Source organism: Lichenostomus cassidix, chromosome 19 (assembly GCF_008360975.1).
Source record: "Lichenostomus cassidix isolate B80296 chromosome 19, HeHo_3.0, whole genome shotgun sequence".
NCBI lineage: Eukaryota > Metazoa > Chordata > Aves > Passeriformes > Meliphagidae > Lichenostomus > Lichenostomus cassidix.
Window position 1 is genome coordinate 2,565,679 of NC_139499.1, and position 20,150 is coordinate 2,585,828.

The following is a 20,150-nucleotide window of genomic DNA, read 5'->3' on the forward strand; positions in this document are numbered from 1 at the left end:
CGTGTGTCTGTGTGTCCATCTCTGTGTGTCCGTGTGCGCGGCTGCGTGCTGGGGTGTCGCCGCCAGCAGAAGGGGTGTGGTTTTGTCTGTGTGTGTGTGTGTGTGTGTGTGTGTGTTTGTGTGTGGTTTTGTGTGTGTGATTGTGTGTGTGTGATTGTGTGTGTGATTGTGTGTGTGTGATTGTGTGTGTGATTGTGTGTGTGATTGTGTGTGTATGTGGTTTTGCATGGTTTTGTGCATTTGTGTGTGTGCTTGTGCATTTGTGTGTGTGTTTTTGTGTGTTTTTGTGTGTATGCACCTGTGCACCTGTGCACACCCGCACCCCGGGGCCATGGGCACTCCCCTGCTGCACACCTGGTCCCCCTGCCAGCCTGGTCCCCCTGTCCGATGGCCGCTGGCAGCCCAGCAGGCCTGGCCCTATGCCCCTGTCACCTGTGATGGCACTGGACTGCGGACAGCCACCCCAAAGTGCCCCCGAGGGCCAGGACCCCCAACACCCCCAGCAACAAGGGCACAGAATCCCGGGGTGCTGCTTGCAGGGGCTCCCCCCAGAAGCACATATGAGGTCACCCCTGTGTACCCCCCAGCTGGCTGTGGGGATTTCAGGTGCCCTCGGGGGGTGATTATGGTACAGTGGGGTGGTAGAAGCTCACCCAGCCAGGTCCAGGGCATTTTGGGGATGCTGTGGGTTGGCAGAGGCTGGATATTGGGGTATCAGGGTGTCACAGTGTGGTGGAGGTCAGACATGGGGGAGCTGCAGGGTGCTGGAGGTCAAGCTGGGTGAATATGTGGTGCTGGGGTGACATGGGGTGACATAGGGTGACAACAGCTGACCCGGCCATATATGGGGTATTAGGGTGCTGGCGGGTGACCCCACTGGCTATGGGGGTTCAGAGTGCTGCAGGGCAATAGAAGTTGCCCACCAGATACCGGGTATCAGGGCACTGTGGGGCACCCAAACACAACTCCCCCAGCTATGGGGAGCTGGGATATTGTGGAGCACCCAAATCCAACCCCTCTGGCTGCTGGCTGTCAGGATACTGTGGAGGCACCCAACTCCAACCCCTCTGGCTGTGGGGTGTCAGGGTACTGTGGGGTACAGCCAGGCAGTCGCAGGGCTCCCCCCCATCCCAGCTGCACGGCGCCAGCTGCCAGCATCCCACCGCGCTCTTGAGTAGTTAATAAGTTGTAGAGGAGATTTTTGGAGGAGGCAGGGAACAGGTAGGAGCAAGCCCGTGTCCAGCAACCACATTCCTGGGGGAGGGGGGCTGGAAGCACTGGCACTACCCCTTGCATGCAAGGCTGGGGGAGGACACAAGCACCCCACAGCCATGGGGCTGTGGCTGCCAGGTCTGAAGGGATTGCTCATGCTTTCAGATATTTTTCCCTTTGCTGTCTGCCAGCTCAGGTTGTCGGGGTGACGCTGCCGGGGTGGTTACGTGCATTATCTGCTTCCTTCAAGGCCACGAGACTTGTGCAGGATGAGTAAAGATATTTATCAGTCACTCAGAGGATCTCTGACAGTGCTCCCTGCCCGGCAGGGTGGGAACAGGACGGGGCCGGGCTGGAGGGGTTCCTGCAATGGTGACACAAACCTCATGGCTCAGCCTCAACCACAGTGAAGGGATTGCACTTTGCACGGTGATGCAAAGGTGCCTAACGCTCACCGAACCCCAGTTAAACGTGAGCACTGATAACACACTCCAGAAATCAACCAAACCCTGACCTGCCAGCACCTCCGTGGGGGAAAGGTGAACCCTCGGGGTTACCAGGTCCACAGAAGGGGTTCGGTGGGAACGAGCACGGTGGTTGTGCTTCCTGATACCCATCGGCCCGAAACCAGGGGTGGCTGTGGCAGGTGGCTTTTCTCCTCCTCCCGCCCTTCTCTGGTTACCCGTCGCCATCTCTGCAAACAAAGGGGAGGGTGTGGGACGCAGGTGACGGTGACGGAGGAGCAGAGAGGAGCGTCCAGCAGCCAGCACTGAAACCCCACCCCAGGGCCAGGCTGTATAAATAGCACTGCGCACAGGTGTAAGCCGATCCCCCGGCTCTGAGCGGCGGCAGGTGACGGCCACGGTCTCGGTCCGTGGGTTCTTCTCCTCCATCGCCTGCAGCGCGTCACTGAACCGTCCACCATGTCGATGGGGCTGGAGATCGGCGGCGTGGCCTTGTCCGTGCTGGGTTGGCTGTGCAGCATCATCTGCTGCGCTCTGCCCATGTGGAAGGTGTCGGCCTTCATCGGCAACAACATCGTGACGGCCCAGATCATCTGGGAAGGGCTGTGGATGAACTGCGTGGTGCAGAGCACGGGGCAGATGCAGTGCAAGGTCTACGACTCCATGTTGGCGCTGCCGCAGGACCTGCAAGCCGCCCGCGCCCTGCTGGTGGTCGCCATCGTCTTGGCCGTCATGGGCTTAATGGTGGCCATCGCCGGCGGCAAGTGCACCAACTGCGTGGAGGACGAGAGCACCAAAGCCAAGATCACCATCGTCGCCGGCGTCATCTTCCTCCTCTCTGGTGTTTTGACCCTCATCCCTGTCTGCTGGTCGGCCAACACCATCATCCGGGATTTCTACAACCCGCTGGTGATCGAGGCGCAGAAGCGGGAGCTGGGCACCTCACTCTACGTGGGCTGGGCGGCCTCGGCGCTCCTGCTGCTCGGGGGAGCCCTGCTCTGCTGCTCCTGCCCCCCCAAAGACGACAGGTACCCCACGGGCAAGGTGGCCTACTCCGCCCCCCGCTCTGCCGTCACCAGCTACGACAAGAGGAACTATGTCTGAGCCCCCCAGGGTCCCCCGGCACCCCCCGACATCCCCCACCCCACCCACCTACCCCGGGACCCTCATCGCCCTCCGTGCGGCCCGGGGACGGCAGCGCCGGGGCGGGGGGGGCGCGAAGGAGGGGACGGGGACGGCCGCGGGGTCAGGGCCGGGCTGTGTAAATAGAGACAGTTTCGATTGAACACGAGGCAGTTTCGGGTCGGTGGGAGAAGCGGCGCCCGGCGAGGTCCTGCCACGCCGATGGGGCACGATGAAGACGGGATGGGGACGGTGCCCCCCTGCTGCGTCCCCCCATCGCTGCTGGCCCGGCACCGTTTGTCCCTGTTACGCGTGGTCTGTACCGGTTACATTTGTCAATAAACATGTCCTGTTTTGGTACCCGAGTGTCCTTGGGGTGTGGCGCACGATCCGGCGGGCACAGGGAGGGGGGCCGTGGGGTACAGCCGCGCAAGTCACCCTACACACCCTGCTACGGCAGCACCCGAGTGGCACCGGGCTGGGGACAGAAGGCTCAGCCGCAGCCCCGCTCCCTCCCTCCCCGGGGGTACTTCGCTCGCGGTGGGGAGCCCCTCGTCCCCCTGCATTCCAGCGGCAGCTCTCCGGGAGCGGCCGGGGCGGGGAGCAGCGGAGGAGCCGCTGGATGCCGCAGGGACACTCCCTGCCCGCCAGTCCAAAGTCTGGAGCCGCCGGGGGGGCCGCGGGGATCTCCCCCCAACCGGGAGCCGCACTGGGGCGAGGCCGCCCTGCCCGGCCGCTCCCTCCCTCGCCGCCACGCTCCAGCGGACAGGGACAAAGGGGCAGGAGCCGCCGCAGGAGCGCGGGGCCGGTCCTGGGGTAAGCGCGGCCAGTGCGGGGCTGAGCCGCCCGGTCCCGCTGTGCCTGCGGGCGGTAGCGGGCGGAAGGGCACTGCGGAACCCCCGCCGCCCGCAGAGAGCCGCCCCGCCCGGCTCTCGTCTCCCCGGGCCCCCCTCCCCGCTGCCCGCTCGGTGCCCGCGGCGAAAGCAGCGGAACCGGCCGCGCCGTGACCTTCCCCGTGCGGCACCGCCCTCCTGCCGCGGGGGGGCGCCCGTGGCCGGCGGGGCGGGGAGGGGGCGGGGCCACCGCGCGAGGCGCGTCACGGCCCGCGCGCCGCCGCTGCCGCCGCCATGATGCTCCGCCGGCTGCCCCGCGCCCCCGCCCCGCCGCCCCGCCCGCGCCCCCTCCCGCCGCCCGCCGCCGCCGCCGCCCGCTCCGTGGCCACGTAAGGGTCCGGGAAGGGTCCGGGGAAGGGTGCCGCGGGCAGGGGCGTGGCCGTCACACGGGGGAGGCCATGCTCCCCGCAAGCCACGCCCCCTGTGCTGTGGTGCGCGCGGTGGGCTGCCGTGACCACGCCCTTTTGTGACCACGCCCTCTGTGTGACCACGCCCTTCCCCGGCTCTGGCCACGCCCCCCGCTCCCCTCCCTGCCGTGCCCTTGGCCGGGCGCTGACCGCGCTCTCACGGAATCCCAGCATGGGTCAGGCTGGAAGGGACCACAGGGGGTCATCTGGTGTCACCTCCCTGCTCAGGCAGGGTCATCCCAGAGCACAGGGCACAGCACCGTGTCCAGAGAGCTCTGGAATATCGCCAGGGAGGAAGACTCCACCCCCTCTCTGGTCGCTGTTCAGGGCTCGGTCACTGCTTCGGGAAGAAGTTCTGCCTCCTGTCCAGGGAACTCCCTGGGCTCAGTCCCTGCCTGTCCCTCTGGTGTCACTGCTGGCCCAGGGAGCAGAGCCTGGCCCTGCTCTGAGCTGCCTGCAGCCAGGGACAGCCAGGGCTGAGGTTCCCTCTCAGCTGGGCTCCTCTGGAGGCTGAACAGCCCCAGCTCCCTCAGCCTTTCCTCGGTAGGGAGACGATCCAGTCCCCTCATCATCTTCAGAGCCTCCACTGGCCCCACTTCAGGAGCTCCATATCTCCCTTTTCCTGAGAAGCCCAGGACTGGACATAACACTCCAGATGTGCCTCACCAGGGTTGGGCAGAGGGGCAGGGCTCACTTCCCCCCTGCACCTCTGGCCATACCCCATGCCTCTCTCTCCCTGCAGTGCAGTGCCTCTGGCCCATGTGGAGGTGGAGGGTGACAGGGACCGGCCACCCCTCGTCCTGCTCCACGGGCTCTTTGGCAGCCACGCCAACTTCCAGACGGTGGCCAAGACATTGGCGCACCGTGGTAGCGGCAAGGTGAGACCCAAGGGGTGGGGAGAGGCACAGCACCCAGGGAGGGGACCAGGGTCATGGTGGGCAGTGTGTAGGGTGACACAGTGCCCCTGCCCAGGCAGGTGCTGACAGTAGATGCCCGGAACCACGGCAGCAGCCCCCACAGCCCCGTGATGACGTATGAAGCGATGAGCCTGGATGTGCAGCACCTCCTGAGCCACTTGGGCATCACCAAGTGCATCCTCGTGGGACACAGCATGGGGGGCAAGACGGCCATGACGCTGGCCTTGCAGCGGGTAAGCAGGCACAGGGGGTGGGATTGGCAGTGGGGTCACAGGGTTGGAGAATTCCAGGGGGGGCTGCAGGAAGGGGGTGGCACCTTCTGGGGCTGTTCACCAGCACCAGCCTTGTCCCCAGCTCTGCAGGGACTCATCTGTATCAGGGTGGGTGCTGTCCCACACAGAGCTGTAAGCCAGGCTGTGGGAGCAAATCTGTGTCCACCAGCCCATGCTCTGCCCTGTCCCTCCAGCACCAACTTGAAGGAAGCTCGGAGGTCTGTGGCAAGCACAAGGACTCTGGGAAGGGCATGTGGAGGTCTCTGCTTAGGCAGGAGGGAGCTAAGAGCCTCCTGGGAAACTGACTGGGAGCAGAGCCCTGTGCCCATTCCCACTGGGGAGACCATGGGAGATCCTGGCATCTGATCTGCCCTGCCTGTGTCTCCAGCCAGACCTGGTGGAGCGCCTCATCTCTGTAGACATTGCTCCCGGCACAACTGCCCCCGTGTCCGAATTCTCTGCTTACATCTCGGCTATGAAGGAGGTGAACGTCCCAGCAGGGCTGTCCCGCTCGGCAGCACGCCAGCTGGCTGACAACCAGCTGCAGCCCGTGGTCAAGGTAGGAAATCCCGTGGAAGATGGGGTAGAGGGGAGAATGGAGGGTGCCAGGACATCCTGCTTTGTTGCTCTTATTGAAGAGTGCATGATCCCCTCCTGTGGCAGCTCCCACAACTGAGACAGTTCCTCCTCACCAACCTGGTGGAGATGGAGGGCCGCTACGTGTGGCGGGTGAACCTGGAGGCTATTTCCCGGCACCTGGCAGACATCATGAACTTCCCTGTCTTCCACAAGCCATATCCTGGTCCTGCACTCTTCTTGGGTGGATCTGACTCGCCCTATATCAGGTGAGACTGGAGAGAAGTGATTCCAGGTCTGTGGTTTGACCTCTTGTGCTCTTTGCAGCTGCCAAGGATGGGAGGAAGCCCCCAGGATGTGGGAGGTCCTGAGTAAGGGCTGTGTCTCCAGCAGCTGGTGACACCAACACACTGGAGCAAGGGGACACCTGGGGACAGCCCTGGGCTTTCCCAGCAGGGAAGGAGTCATACCTGGGGTCACTATCTGCTTGGGGAGGGTGAGGGAAGACAGCAGGAGGAACCTCTGATCATGGCGTGTTCCCTTGTCCTGCAGCTCCAGAGACTACCCAGAGATCGAACGCCTCTTCCCCAGGGCACAGATCCAGTACATTAAAGGTGCAGGCCACATAGTCCATCAGGATAAATTTGAAGAATTCATCACAGCTGTCCTCAATTTCCTGCCACAGCTGTAGCACTGGGAACCAGGGTTTCTGCAAGGACTGTGTGCGTCCTGTGGAGCTCTGGGCAGTAACACAGGGCTCGGGCTCTGAGGATGGGCTCAACTGGGACTGCCTGTCCTCACTGCAGTCTGATCCTGCCTGCAAGGCCTTCTCCCATCCTGGTTCTCCTGCAGCCAGAGCAGAGAGGCACCTGCATACTACTGAGATTTCCTGCCACCTCGCAGGGACATGGGGTGACACTGGCCCAGGACACTGCCCTGCCTGCACGGGAGTGTCAGGCACATGGAGGGGGCAGGAGAGCACTCTCATTTTCCTGCTGCCAGACCAGTCCATGGATCTGGCTGTGACTGCAGAATGTGCAATAAAGCTGAATCCATGCCAAGGCAGAACAGGGGTTGGATGTGGCCATGGAGGGCAGGGTGTGTGTGGGGCACAGGAAGTGGCTCTCACTTGCCAGCAGGGATACTGGTGGGAGGTGACAACTGGACTGGGCCCTAATGTGATGAGCTGTGGGAGCACTGCACATGAGATGCAGGTTTGAGGATCTTTCTTGGCTCCCAGAGGGAATTGCATCCTTGCTCTATGCCTGGGGCAGTGTGAGCATCAGGGAGTAAGTGAATCTGCTTCCTGAGCAAGGAGCATGTCTGCCCAGCCTGTCCCAAAGGCAGGTGTTCTTTCCTTCCTGAGCTCCCCATAATTTCTCCCCTCCCACCTGCTCTGCATCCTCCCGAGGCAGCATAACACCCACCCACCACAGGCTGGAGGCAGAGGAGCAGGGTGTATGCTGCAAAAATCCCTTTATTGGACAACTGGTAAAGCTGGCAACAGGGCAAAACAACTATGGGGGTGACAGATCATCTCTGTGTGGGGACAATAGAGACACTTACAAGCTCTGCATTTGCTGCTCCAGAGCCAGGTGTCTCCAGCTCTGTGGGATGAGTTTGCTTAATTTGGGGTTGTTTCAAGGCCCCAAAAGGGAGGGAGGGCAGGAGACTGAGGATGTTTCATTCCAGGTCTGGCTGTACTTGCATGGCAGAGTGGGCACCAGGGACTGCTCTGGAGATTTGTTGTGTTTCTGCAGAGCTGTTCTTGTCTCTTCCCCTTGTCATTTCTTGATAAAGTGCATCTCTCAGGAGCTGGGCTGCATTGGCCTTGAGCTTTGTGCTATATAACCCTCAAATTCAAACACCTTTGCCCTCTGTATATTACTTTTTTTCCACCTGTGAATAACATCAGACCAATAAGCTCCCAATTCATGGGCTACTGAAATGAGTTCCCTGGATGCCACCAGCCAGCTGGGGGTGGGGTCTGGCCCCAGCTATGAGCACACAAGACCTTTGAACCGAGCCATGAGCTCTGGAGCCCAGGATCTGTGGGGGATTTCTCCCCACTCCTTCCTGCTGGCCAGGTACCAGCTTTGGGGCACAGACAAAAGGCTGCTACAAGGTGTGAGGTGAAGAGTTTCACCATGGCAGGAGATCAGTGGCCTGGAAAGAGGTAGAGCTTCCAGAACATTGTAGTCCATTCTTGTGATGGCATCTGCTGAGGGAGCATAGGGAAGCATTGTCAGACGTGGGGGGAGAGAGAGAGCAAGGAGAAATTAGAGCAGTTTCCTGCATGGGAAGGGTGCAGGGAATCAGGAGACCTCCCAGGGGCACATCCAGGCATGTGCCTGGTGGCACAAGGGATGCCATGGGCTGCACCAGCACGCTGGGCTCTATGTCCATCACAACCTCCAGAGATCCAGCTGACATCCCAGGCCAAACCAGACCCCTTTCTGACAGCCTGCTCCCAAGGGGCGTGCCAAGAAATGACCTGTCCTGGCCTGAGCTCTGCTCCTAGCAGGATTTCTGACCCTTGGCACAGCTGCAGTTAGCCACAAACCCCACCTTTACGCCATGTGGCTGTTGCAGCTCTATCGGGTGTTGGGTAGAAAGGGAGTCTGTTGATGACCTGCAGGATGTGGTATCTAGGGAGACAGAAGATGTCAAGTGTGACTTCACTGGTGTTCCTCACTGCAACAGTGATTAATGCTGGGTGCCAGGCACCCTCTGGGGCACCTTCTCCAAGATCATTCTATTTGGCCCATCTGACCAACAGCATGGGAAAAGGACAGGGAATCTCAGGGAAGACACAAGTGGTGTGAATATTTTCTTCAAGCCTCTGCTTTCCTGTTCTCCCAGCTGCCAGGCTGGCATGGCCTGGAGCCATCTGAGACCCAGCAGGAGAAGCCAATTTCCACCGCAGTGGTTGGCAGGGTAGATAAAATTGGCAGGGGAAGGAGTGCAGGCAGAGCCTGTGGGGAGGACGGAAGCCCCGCCTCCAGGGAGGCTCCAGGGAAGGCAGCCACGAAGCTCTGGCCCTGGTGCTGCTAAGAGGGATCTGCAGGTGTCCTGAACAGCCGTGTACCCTGGCAGTGGGGTGCCCTGCAGTGAATTCAATGATCTCAAAGGTCTTTTCCAAAATAACTGATTTCATTGTTCTGTGACCTCCTGCCCTGCTCCTTGGTCGGCAGGCCCCTGGCTCCCCTCAGCCCCTGCCTGCTCCATCAGGGTGGCTGGGCTGTGCTCCTCTCATCTCCTCTGCACACAGCACGTGGGCTCCCTCTCTGTCCCTGATGTCACAGTACTCACTCAGGGAGCACTGCCAGATATGCTGCGCTGGCCCTGGATGCCAATGGGGGCCAAGGGGGACCTCAGTGTCAGGAAAGGCCAGTGGCATAGAAGAGCACCTGCAAGCAGAAAGCCCCTCAGTTACACTGGGAAGTGCCTGTAGCAAGAGGGGCTGTTGGGGGTGCCTGTTCAGCCCCACGGGGCACAGCCACCCCCAAGAGCTCTGTCATCACAGGGTGGCAAGGAGGTCTCAGAGCAGTGATAACCAACTGCCCCTTGCCTTTGAGCCTTGGACACTCCCCAGGGCTAGACCCTGCTCCAGCATCCCACTGGAGGCTCTGGCCAGGAGCAGACCATGGCCCATCATCTCTCACAAGAGCCAGCTCAGACCCAGCTGCTCCACCATCCTGAGGCTGTCAATGAAGTTCTGGCTGCCCTTGGTGCCCTTCTGAAGCACAATATTTATGAGGAGCCAAGCTTTATCCATGTGCATCCTGCATTGATCCTGCACCTCTTCCACCTCACTGAGGCTCAGAACCCCTTGGGTCAGCAGGTTGTTCAGCACCTCAGAGATCAGTGGGTTGTTCACATGCCCTGCAAACTCCTTCTGCACATTCTGGAGCAGCTCCTCTTCAGGATGGCACCATCTGCCCCAAGCCATAGCTTAAGTTGCTCCACCACTCCCTTTAGGTGCTCTTCCCTGCCATCACCCACCTCCCCCTTTTCCCACACATTTTTCCCAGAGAAATCGCCCGAGGCAATGCATTTGCACAGATCCAACATCCGCAGGACAAGGAGGAAGCTCCCACCCTCCTGCACCTCTCAGAGCCAGGCACGGACAGCTCCACTCACAGCTGACGCCATGAAGGGATGGTTGTCCTCTGCGGAGGACCAACATCCCTTCATCCACACCGCCAAACCCTCCAGACCTGCCTGCGGCTGGGCTCAGCTCATCCTTTCCAGGGGCTGCAGGGAGACACCGCCTCGGGCAGCAGCACCTCATCCTGGCAGTGGGAGCACTGGAACAGCAGCCCAGGGAGCGCCTGGAGTCTCCAGTCCCGGACACATTCCAAACCCACCTGGACGCGTTCCTGTCACCTGCTCTGGATGACCCTGCCTTGGCAGGGCGTGGGACTGGGTGATCTCCAGAGGTGCCTTCCAACTTCAACTATTCTGTGACGCAGCCCGCAGGACCCTGGAATGTCAAACCCGGGCTGCGAGAAAGCCTGGGATTGCCCCCTAACTACTCTAGCGGGGCTGTTCTGCAGGGCAGAAGCAACGTCAGGGATCGGGAAAGGCAGGGACGAGGCGAGGAGCACAAGCCATCCAACGCCGGGGGAGGCACATCCAAGCAGAGAGAAGCAGCAGCTGCCCGAGGCTGAGCGGGGCGATAGAACGGGGAGGCCTCACGATCTCTTCACCATTCCGGTGGCTCCCGGAGGCTGAGGGTTCTGGCCCTGAGGCAGCGACCCCGCGCCATCCTGCGCTGGCCAGGGCACCGGAGGCAGCCCGGTCCCCCCGCCGATGCCCGCGGGTTGGTCTCCGGGTCGCTGCCTGGGGACTGGACTGCCTCAGGCTCCGATAGCCCTCAGGCTCCGACAGCCCTCAGGCTCCGATATCCCCGGGCCGCAGCGAGCCTGAGGGGATCCCGGGCACCGGGCGGTCACGTGACGGGACGGGACCGCCACACCCACCACACCCCCCATTCCCGCCGCCCGCCCTGTCCTGAGGAAAAGCGCTGCGCGGCCGCCGATTGGCTGCGGCAGGACGCGCTGTGATTTCTCATTGGTGGTCAAGCGCTGGGCACCGCCCACTCTCATGTCACGGGATAGGGCTGGCGCGAGCGCGGTGGGCGTCGCCTGGCCGCCGGTGGCGCTGGGCGGGGACGCGTTCTCTCCGCTGATTGGTCGGTGGCGCCGGCGGTGCCGGGCGCTGATTGGCCGGGGCGCGCGGGCCGGTGGGGGGGGCCGGGCGGGAGCTGCACGCGGCAGAGGCGGGAGCGGCGCGGCCGGAGCCGGGCGGGACCCGCCGGGACAGGTGAGAGCGGGGCTGCCCGGGACCCTCCGCCCCCTTCCCACCGCCGCCCCCGGCACCCAGCGCCGCTCCTCGGGCCGCCGCCCGCCGCGGCCCCGCTCCTCCTCCCCGCCGCCCGCTGAGCGCGGCCTCCCCGGGGCCTGTCCGTGAGGGGCGGCACCGCCCGGCGGCAGCAGCGCTGAGGCGGCGGCGGGCCGGGCCCGCGCCGGGCTGCACCGGAGGCTCCGCGGTATCGCCGGCGGGCGGAGGCGGGGTCGCGGTCAGACCGAGGAGCGGGGCGCGGGGCTCCCGGCGGGGCCGGCCCTGCCCGCTCCGGCCCTGCCGCGGGGCCTGAGCCCTTTCCCGGGCTGAGGCTGCGGGCGCGGCTCGCCTCCCGCTCCCGCCCACGAGCGCTGCGGCCGTGCGGATCCCGCCTGGAAGCGCCTGGTGGGTGGGAGATTGTTGTGCCACAGTGACCCGGCGTAGCGGCTCGGAGCTGGTTCATCTTCGCACCCGGTGGGGTTTGCCCGGTGCCTCCCGGAGGTCACACACGGCTGGGTTTGGAGCAGGTGCCTCCCCTCCGTGCTGGGTAGGAGCTGGTTCTGTGCTGGTTTGGAACTGCGGGTGGCTGAAGTTTGGTGTGGCAATGGTGTTGTTGCAGGTTTGACATTTATCTAGAATCCCCTCAGCTAACTTCGTGTTGTAAACATTAGCTTCTCTAAAGCATCGGATGTGATGCCTATGGCTTTTTCTGCTGAATTAATTGAAGTGAGATGAATTCAAAATAATCCCTGTTAAATTGGGGGTTCCTAGAACATTATTGGGCACATCATGGTAACTGTCTTGTAAGCATCCTGATGGTGATTTTGGCAATGACCTGAAGGAAGCTGACAGCTAAAAGCTAAGGAACTGCATGAGCAGCTCAGAGTGCTGAGTGGAAAATGAGAAATGAGAATCCGACACTGTGGCCTGGTTAGTTTGGCACTGGACTTTGGGGAGACCACACATGTTTTACCAGAGAAAGCAAACTGCAGGAAGAGTTCATAATGGCAACAGAGAAACGAGGGAGGGAGAAGTGGGATCTGTCTTGGGAAGCAGTTTTTGCCTGGGTTCATGAATATGTTGAACAGAGAAAGCCAGGCAGGAGGTTGGTTTTTGGTACTTCACCGTGGACAAGAGGGAGGAGGACAGGGAATGCTAACCCAGCTCCCACACTGGTGGAAAAGCTGCTGCACCCAGGTTTGATGCCTATGTGTGGTTCAAAGCTGGTGGAAATCAGGGCAGAGTTCGGAGATGCTGTATGAGGTGGGATTAAAGGTGGGAAAAGCTGCCATGTGGTGCTGAGAGAACTCCATCTGCTTGCACCAGCAAGAACTTGAGAGAAGCTCTGGCCAGTCTGCATGTGCTTGTGGAGGACAGAGATTAGACACTGGGAATTCAGTCTGGCTGGTGAGGATATGTGTGCATGGAAACCAAAATGTGTATCTTTAGGTGATAGAGATGCAAGCATGAGAACAAACTTCTCTGAGTCAGTGATGACTTTGTATTGGCTGCCAACTTTTACATGGAGGCTCCATATTTTTTTTAATTTTTTTTTTTTAATAAAAGCAGCTGGGCTGACAGCCCCAGGACTTTTGGGGTCTGCTCTGCTTGGGAGTCTGTGAAGTAGCTGTGATGTCTTAAAGGGAGTTTGCTGGAAGATGGACATCTAATTAAACTAGGAAAGAAATTCAAAAGTTTCACTTAGAAATTTCTAGGAACATCTGGGTTCCCCTTTCCTTTGCTGTGATCTCAGGAATCTGTTTATCTGGCTGTGACAGTTAATTTTTCTGAGAGACCTTGGACTGGGACATCTCCTCAGAGATGTCATTGCTGTGGGTTTTGTTGCAGGATCCTTCCAGTCTCAACAGCAGTGACACTTACCTGTCAGATTTGGTTGTAACAAGTTAAAAGGGAAAATAAAACAAACCCAAAACCCAAATCAAGGGAAGCTTTTGGGGCAGGTCTTGCCACGGAGGCTTTGGATAATGCTGCTGTTCCAGCTTTTATTGTGATCTCAATCTGCCAAATATGCACTGGCCTGCTTTTGTTTTTTGTTTCTGTGGGGCTTCTCAAAGTCTCCCTTGTCCCAGCGCTGGGGGAGCACAAGGATGATGTGAGCAGCTTTTCCTTGGCCTGCTGCCTGTGTCTCACTGAGCTCAGCTCACCTGGAGACAGGTGCCAGGCCTGGCTGGCTCTAGTCTGCCCTGTTGGTGAGGGTTGCTCTGGGAATTGGGCCTTCTCCTCCAAGAGACGTGGTTTTAGTCTGGGCTGTTTGAGACAGAGCTTTTCCATACCTATTCTGTATCTTCAGTTTGTTTCAGAGGCTGCTGTCAGTGGAGGGAGAGGGTTGTTTTCACAATACTTAGGTAAATGAGGAAAAAGGAGGGTAGAGGGAACTGAGATTGTTTCGGGGGTGTGTGGTTGCACTGAGTGTGTGCAGTGGTGTTGGAAATGACTGAGCATTGTCTCACAGGAAAATCCAGCAGTGTCATCTAACCCAGGTTATTTTTATCAGGGAGAAATGTGAACAGAAGAAAAAAAATCACTGCTGCATACTTGCCCATCACACTCAACTTCCCAGGACAGGCACGCTCCCCCAAGGAATTAATAACTATCAAGCAATTATGAAAGCTCATACCTTTCTCTTCCCCCTTCTGAGGCAGCTCCAGCCAGCCATGTGTTTTTGGATTTCAAGTGGGCTCTTACTGTGAGACTTTGTCGTTCTTTGCAGAACTAGATCAGGGCCCTTTTTAGATAATGATGAATGGAGACGAGAGCTATTTAAAAAATTACTTTGCTCTTAGCAAATTAGTGTAACAGATTAATCCCTGCTCATAATCCTCAGCCTATTCTCCAGGAGGATGCTGGTGCTGTGCTGGAGCAGGGAGGAATTTTGTCTGGTTGCTTGGACCGTGCTCCTGGCCGATGTAATCGCTTCTCTTCTGTTCCTCCCCAGCACTCCTGCAGTTCCACACACTCCCAACAGTCCCAAAGGATAGCATTTCCCTCCAGAGGGATCAGATGATTAGCTTATAAATAGCAAATGCCTGCTCAGGCCTACTTTCCAGGGTGGTGTGATTCCTGTCCTGTTCACAGCAACAAGTACAAGTGCATCCACACCTTGTGGCCCAGAGCCAAATCCATGGATGGGAGATGCTTTCCCTTGGAGATGATGGATTTCTGCACGGAAGGAAACTGCCCTGGTGCAAGGTGCTTTGGCTTTGCAGCCAGTGCCTCAGAGGTGGGGATTGACTGGGAGGCTCTGGCAGCAGCAGTGCACTGTGCTGCTGGATGTGCCGGCGTGGCACAGGGAAACTGGCTCTTTTCCCTGGGAATGGGAGCTGAAATCAAACTGAAACATGTTCAGCGGTTGATTCGTGTTTGCAAGGAGCCTGTTTTCCTGCAAAGAAGCCTGTGCTGGTAGTAGGGAACTCTTGTCTCAAAGCCTGAGCTCTTGGAGACATCTTTGAGCTGCACACATTCACCCTTACCTATTTCCTTCCAACTTTCCTTCCTTTCTCTCTAGTTTGGTCAGTCCTGGGCTGCTGAGAGAGTCTGACACACGTGGAGGTTTAGGGTCTATCAGGACTCTTTCTGACGCAGCTTCCCAACAGCTCTCCCAAGAGAACTTCATTTGCACTTGGCCTTCCTCTTGCTGAGGTTTGATGTGGAGCCTCTGGTTGCTCTCACATACCTGTGTTTGCCTCAAAGCTGGAGGAGCCCCTTCCCGGTGGGGTGGGAATCAAATAGTGGGGCTGGTTTTCATGGGATTTGTTTTGCAGCATCATTGTGCAGTGACCTGTGTGTGGTGGGTCTGGGAGCAGCATCTGCTTTTCCAGACTGAAGTAACTTTGAACAGACCAGCAGCAGAACTAAACTGACAGCTCCCACTCTTAACAGCAGTAAGGCCTTTGCTGTTACTTACTGCTTTGTCTGTGTTGCTCTCTCTCAGCTGAGAGATGCCCTCAAACTTCTTCAAGAGGGAGCAGCCTGCCCAGGGCCTATCCCAAGAGAGTAGAATTATGTGTCAGTATATTCTGTTTCAACAGGTATCAAGTTTCTGGCCTCAGAGGTTTCCTTTTATGTTGTGAGCATTTGTAGGCACTTTATTCCCTTCAGTCTCTGATGGAGAGCATTCCTGATCTGCCTTCCCTTGTGGATCCTGTTGCTTAACTTCTAGGTGGAGTGTTTGCTCAGCAGTATGTGTGATGCAGCTGACCTCAGGCACTGCACACCCAGGAAGGTCGGCTGGCATGAGGGAGTTTTGCTTTCGCCAACATTTATTTTCCTGGGGGACAGAAACACTGCCCTGTGCCTTGCAAGGGTGTGGGTCTGATCCCACCACAGAGATGGGCACAGCATTCACAGGAAGGATGGCAGTGAGGAGTGGGGTTTTTCTAGGCTATGGGAATGGGGTTTGCTAGAGGTGAGATAGGTGGGAGTGTTCTGAAAGCAAAGTACAGGTCTGAGATGGAGCAAGAGCCAAATCTGGTGACTCCTGCTGAGGTTGCTGACCACTGTCAGCTCCTCCCCACTTCGGAGGAGCCTGTGCTGGCAGCAGAGAAAGAGGTAGACACAGCTAACAACTTATCTGCCTGGGGGCAAAGTCTTGTAGCTGAACTTAAGCCCAGAATTGCAGTGGGGTATTCTCTGGAGCTCAGCTTTCTGCCGTTTTATGCAGCACTGGTTGGGAAGTGGAATCCTTGTTCCTTTTCCAGCCTGACCAGTTCTTCACTGCAAAATGAAATCGTGGAATTGTTCTCTCAGTCAGAACGTGCTTGGACATGGCACTGCCTGTGAGTGACAGCTTTATGGTAAGGACCCTCAAAGCATTTCTCCTCTACAGTCATTTCAATTGCTTAGGCTCTGCCAGCCTTTCCCTGATGGTCCCTGCTGAAACCGAGGATTGCTCCAAGCGAGCGAGGGCTGCAGTTTGCATTGTTCCTTCTGGAAGCTTCAGAGGGTTTTGTTGTTTTGTTTTATTCTAGAAACTTGTTGAAGTAGCCAGCTTCCCCTGAGTGGATGAGTGCCTTGTGGCAATCCAGCATGAATCTATTCAGTTGTCTCTGTTGTTTCAACTGTGCTGCCTGGATTCACAATAAATTTTTTTTTTCAAATCTTTCAAAGGACTCGGCGGAAGTCTCTTTATTGCAGGAGCATGACTGGCACGTAGCACTCAGGGCCACCAGTGTGACAGAGCCAGGTGGGATCTGTTTCACTGTTTTAGTGGGAAGGAGAGCAGCCGTTGTTCTGTTTAGTATCTCGTTTATGAGGCACCTACACCCAGGTTGGAGAACGTTTCACCGAGGGTACCCTGGGAGAGTGCAGCTGGCTGCCAGCCCGGAGCCTGGGTCACGCCTGTGCTTCCTGCAGCCCAGCTTGGCTGCCAGCACACCTGGCAGCTTCATCACCCAGCAGGCTCCTCATGACTTGGGGTGATCGGGAGGAGCTCTAGGAGGATGTGAGGAGCCCCAGAGTTGTTGCTTCTCACCCCAGTCAGCACCGTTTGGCCTTGTACTCACTTCTGCTTTCCAGCCAGACTGCACCCCCTTGCTGCCTCCCCCAGGTCAGGGCTGCAGCTGCCCCCATGCTAGAGGCACTTCTGCCTTCCTTCCCAAACAGCAGACTGAACTTCCCAAAGGCTAAAATGTTCTGTTCTTACTGAAAACTTTGGAGCAAGCCCATGGCATCTGGGCACAGGCCAAAAAAGCCTGTGCTGCCCTGGAGGTCAGGCTTGGGGCAGTGGAAATGAGTCTCTTCAGGCACGAGGCCCAGGGAGGCGGAAGTTGAAGGGAGGACGGAGCAGCCTGTGTTTGCCAGGACAGAGGCTGTGTTTGGATGGGGGAAGAACAGCTGTGAGGTGTTTGGGGGTTTGGTGGGAACAAACACAGCAAAGTGGGAGTTGGTGAGCTCCTCTGGAAACACTGAAGATTTTTTCAAGCCCCTTTATGTACCACTGAGGATGCTGTGTCTGCTGTACAATCCTAGTGACCTCGGGAGTTAAAGTACTCTGGCTGTGCAGAAGTACAGTTCATGGTTTGTGTCCTCTTGTAAACTTTTCTGTACCCTTGGGTAGGTCTGGACCCTTGTCAGCCACACATTCCCTCTCCAGTGCTTCTCCAGGGTTTGTCATAGCCTGAGGCTTTTACATCCTCTGTATGTGGGATTTATTTCCTCTGATGCTGTAGTTCAGTGCTGCTTTATTTTTTAAAAGCTCTGGCCCTTGTGACTTGGGGAACTGCTGCTGGCTTCTGGTGTGATGTCTCTGTCTGCTGTGCTCCAGGGCAGCCATTTCCCTCCAATCCCAATGGACAGTGGGATGGCTGGGAGCCCTGCAGAGGGATTAACTCTGGCTCCTCTTTATGGGGTATCAGCATTTCCTTCTGTGTATTTGGATCCTTTGTGCTCCTAAACAATGTGCCTGCTTCTTCTCAGTCCTCTGCAAATGTCCCTCTCGCCTGCACAGGGCTCTTCATCACCTGCCTGCTGCAGAGGAGAGATCTGCTGCTCCTGCAAAGTGCTAGTGCTCAGTATTTCTCTATCAGGAGCTCCTGGCTCATACTTTTCATATCCACCCCTTTACAAAAGGTAACTTCTCTAGGAAAGGAAAGCTCCCTATGTTTACACACCTCCTCTGACAATCAGGTGATATCCAGAGGCCATGGATGTGTGTGCAAACCCAGCCAGGGGATGTGGATACAGGGAGAAGGAGTCTGGGCAATGAGAATGCTCATCTTGCAACAAGGAAACATCTCTAGGCCTGGTTTCCACAAAGGGCCAGGGGCTCTGTCTGCTGCCCTTTTCCCCTCTGCAGAAAGAGGAAATAACATCATGTCCAGAGAGAGGGATAGGAGCTGAGGTCAGGCTCTTCCCAAAGAAGCTGTAGCCTAGCTGAGTTAATTGATAACCAGCTGATTGGGAATTTTGGTACTGATGCCAGCTCTGACACTGCCAGCCTTGGTTAATGCTACAGCTCACAGGGTACAGTGCCTTTGTAAAGTAATTTTGTTACCACATTGAGGGAGTTTTAGCATCCCCGGGATAACCATATCCTTCCTGTTCCTGCTCCAGCTCCCACACTGCTGCCCTGCTCAGGGCCTTGCTGCCTCTTAACTCAGGCAGGTAACACTGCATTGGCCTCTGAATGTCTGTTATTGCCAGAGGTTTTGTGTTTGAATATAGCTGCCTATGGGAAGAGAAAGTCCCTTGATTTCCAAGGAGAACTGCTTCTTTGTGCTGTGAAGTCCCTGTTTTCTGGGGGATTTTGAACCTGTGGTGCATCATTGTCGCTCCTAAAGGGCATATAATGGCAAGAATAGAGGATCTTTTCTTTAGAAGTGCTGCCGTGAGGGAAAGGCCCGTGGTGGGAGACTCCCAGGCACTGGAGGTGGGTGCAGAAATCCCCAAAGGGTCCCAGCAGCAAGTCCCAGATATTTCCTGCAGCTCTGCTGGATTGCACCATCCCAACAGCTCCTGCCCGCAGGGGAAACGGTCCCTTCAGCAAAGCTGTTGCTGCAGCAGCTTTGCTCTGTGACAGCTCCACTCCTGCTCCTCTGGCACTTGGGATCCTTGCAGTGGGCGTCTGCCGTGCCTGGTGAGAACACCGCGGGGAGTCTGGGAGCAGTGTCTTTCTGAGGGGTGACCTGGCACAGTTCATCTTTGAATCCCAACATTCCACAGGGATGTTGGCTGTTGCTGTGTGATGTGGTGATTCTGGGGGTTATCTCCCTGGAAGGAGCAGGTGGCTTGTTTGTGTCCCGCAGCTTGCTGGGAGCTTGAAGAACCGTGCTGGAGAGGAGCTTTGTTGCTTGCTGAAGGTGAGGGATGAGTCTTGGTGCAGGGAATTAGTGGAGCTGCCTCAGGCTATGATTTGACAGACATAGGGAAGAGCAGGGCCTGCAGGGAAACCTCTGCAGGACTTTGAGATAATACATGCTCAGAAGAACTGAATGAATGGGGCTGCTTTGGCCTGACGAATTGGTCACGTCCTTTCTGGTGCCTGTGGCTGACTCACACCGCTGCCTGTTCCTTAGAGAGCTGGTAGCTCCCAGCATCCAAGGTACTGTGCTCGTTATAGGGCAGCCTGGAGACGTGTTACAGGCAGCAGCCCGAGGGAATGCCACGTTACCACGTTACAGGCAGGCAGCCAGCACAGACTGGATGCAGATCCATGGGCAGTGGATGCCAGGGCTGGGATTTGCCAGCGAGCAGCTCATACCCCTCCCTGCTGTCCTTTGCACTTCCTTGGCCTGGCACGAGATCATGTCTTCCTCACCCTGTTCTTTGCTCTTTCCTCTTGCTGGAATTGGAAAGTTAATCTGTAGGGACTCTCCAGGGAGTGCCACCCTTGCCAGTATGCCAGTGAGCAGATGGATCCCTCTCTGCTGCCTCATGTCTGCATTTCCAAAGGAAAGCCTGTAGCCAAACACCTTTGGATGCTGGATAAGATGATCCTAGACAGAGCCTGTTTTGTTCAGCAAGGAGAGCAAACTGAGATTATTTTTTAATGTGAAATTCTTGAATGCAGAGGTTCTGTGCAGATCTGCCTCATTAGGAAACTGCAGAGCTTTCATTGCCATTGCTAAATGAGGCAAAAGAGGAAGTAAAAGTGGCCCCTGTGCTGTAAAGTGGATTCATAGTTTTATTTTATAATAAACCACAGACTTAGTGAGAAGTGAATCCCCCACCTCCCCTTCTCATTGTTCCACTGCATCTTCCTTCTTCAATAGGTGTTTTTACTAGAGGAATTCCCAGAAGTATGAGAGGAACTGTTCTTCCTGTGAGCTTGTCTTTTATTGAAATAAAAGAGGAAGTTCCTTAGACTTCTGTGAAAAGGTTCAATAGGTCTCGTGGCTGAGGAAGTCACATTTTCAACATGTTTTACTGATGACGAAGCACTCAAAACTGAAGCTGGAATGAGAATCTGGCTTCTCTGTTGGAA

General features: G+C 57.3%; 3 protein-coding genes and 1 long non-coding RNA gene across 7 annotated transcripts in view; 3 read left to right on the forward strand and 1 right to left on the reverse strand.

The window, feature by feature from the left end:
* The first annotated feature begins 2,001 nt into the window (after positions 1–2,001).
* On the forward strand, positions 2,002–3,158 carry LOC146428940 (claudin-3-like). The gene has a single exon (XM_085078873.1). It carries the CDS (start codon positions 2,136–2,138, stop codon positions 2,778–2,780), a length of 645 nt encoding a protein of 214 aa, XP_084934999.1. The 5' UTR covers positions 2,002–2,135; the 3' UTR covers positions 2,781–3,158.
* Positions 3,159–3,910: 752 nt separating this feature from the next.
* On the forward strand, positions 3,911–6,931 carry ABHD11 (abhydrolase domain containing 11). 3 transcript variants are annotated; one of them, XM_085078869.1, is made up of 6 exons: positions 3,911–4,020; positions 4,841–4,976; positions 5,075–5,248; positions 5,676–5,846; positions 5,951–6,132; positions 6,416–6,931. In XM_085078869.1, the coding sequence occupies exons 1-6, from the start codon at positions 3,926–3,928 to the stop codon at positions 6,552–6,554; spliced, it is 897 nt and encodes a 298-aa protein (XP_084934995.1). In that variant the 5' UTR covers positions 3,911–3,925; the 3' UTR covers positions 6,555–6,931. The 3 variants fall into 3 exon arrangements, with proteins under 3 accessions (XP_084934995.1, XP_084934997.1, XP_084934996.1); XM_085078871.1 differs by having other exon boundaries at positions 3,939–4,020; positions 5,071–5,248; XM_085078870.1 differs by lacking the exon at positions 3,911–4,020 and having other exon boundaries at positions 4,173–4,976.
* Positions 6,932–7,324: 393 nt separating this feature from the next.
* LOC146428942 (uncharacterized) lies at positions 7,325–10,942 on the reverse strand. 2 transcript variants are annotated; one of them, XR_014855877.1, is made up of 2 exons: positions 9,176–10,942; positions 7,325–8,081 (listed from the first exon to the last, which is right to left on the reverse strand). It is a non-coding gene; the product is annotated as an uncharacterized LOC146428942 (long non-coding RNA). The 2 variants fall into 2 exon arrangements; XR_014855878.1 differs by having other exon boundaries at positions 7,325–8,084.
* A 167-nt stretch (positions 10,943–11,109) lies between these two features.
* Positions 11,110–20,150, forward strand: part of MTMR4 (myotubularin related protein 4) — a 56,690-nt gene continuing 47,649 nt past the window's right edge. Inside the window, exon 1 of the mRNA XM_085078685.1 lies at positions 11,110–11,191. The gene's annotated coding sequence lies outside the window, so the exon portion shown is untranslated. The remainder of the gene's footprint in view (positions 11,192–20,150) is intronic.

Bases quoted from the DNA above. Each gene is read 5' to 3' on its own strand.
- LOC146428940 (XM_085078873.1), top strand. From the start codon at position 2,136: ATGTCGATGGGGCTGGAGATCGGCGGCGTGGCCTTGTCCGTGCTGGGT.
- ABHD11 (XM_085078869.1), top strand. From the start codon at position 3,926: ATGATGCTCCGCCGGCTGCCCCGCGCCCCCGCCCCGCCGCCCCGCCCG. The intron at 5,249-5,675 runs GTAAGCAGGCAC...CTGTGTCTCCAG, and splicing joins TGACGCTGGCCTTGCAGCGG to CCAGACCTGGTGGAGCGCCT. The intron at 5,847-5,950 runs GTAGGAAATCCC...CTCCTGTGGCAG, and splicing joins AGCTGCAGCCCGTGGTCAAG to CTCCCACAACTGAGACAGTT.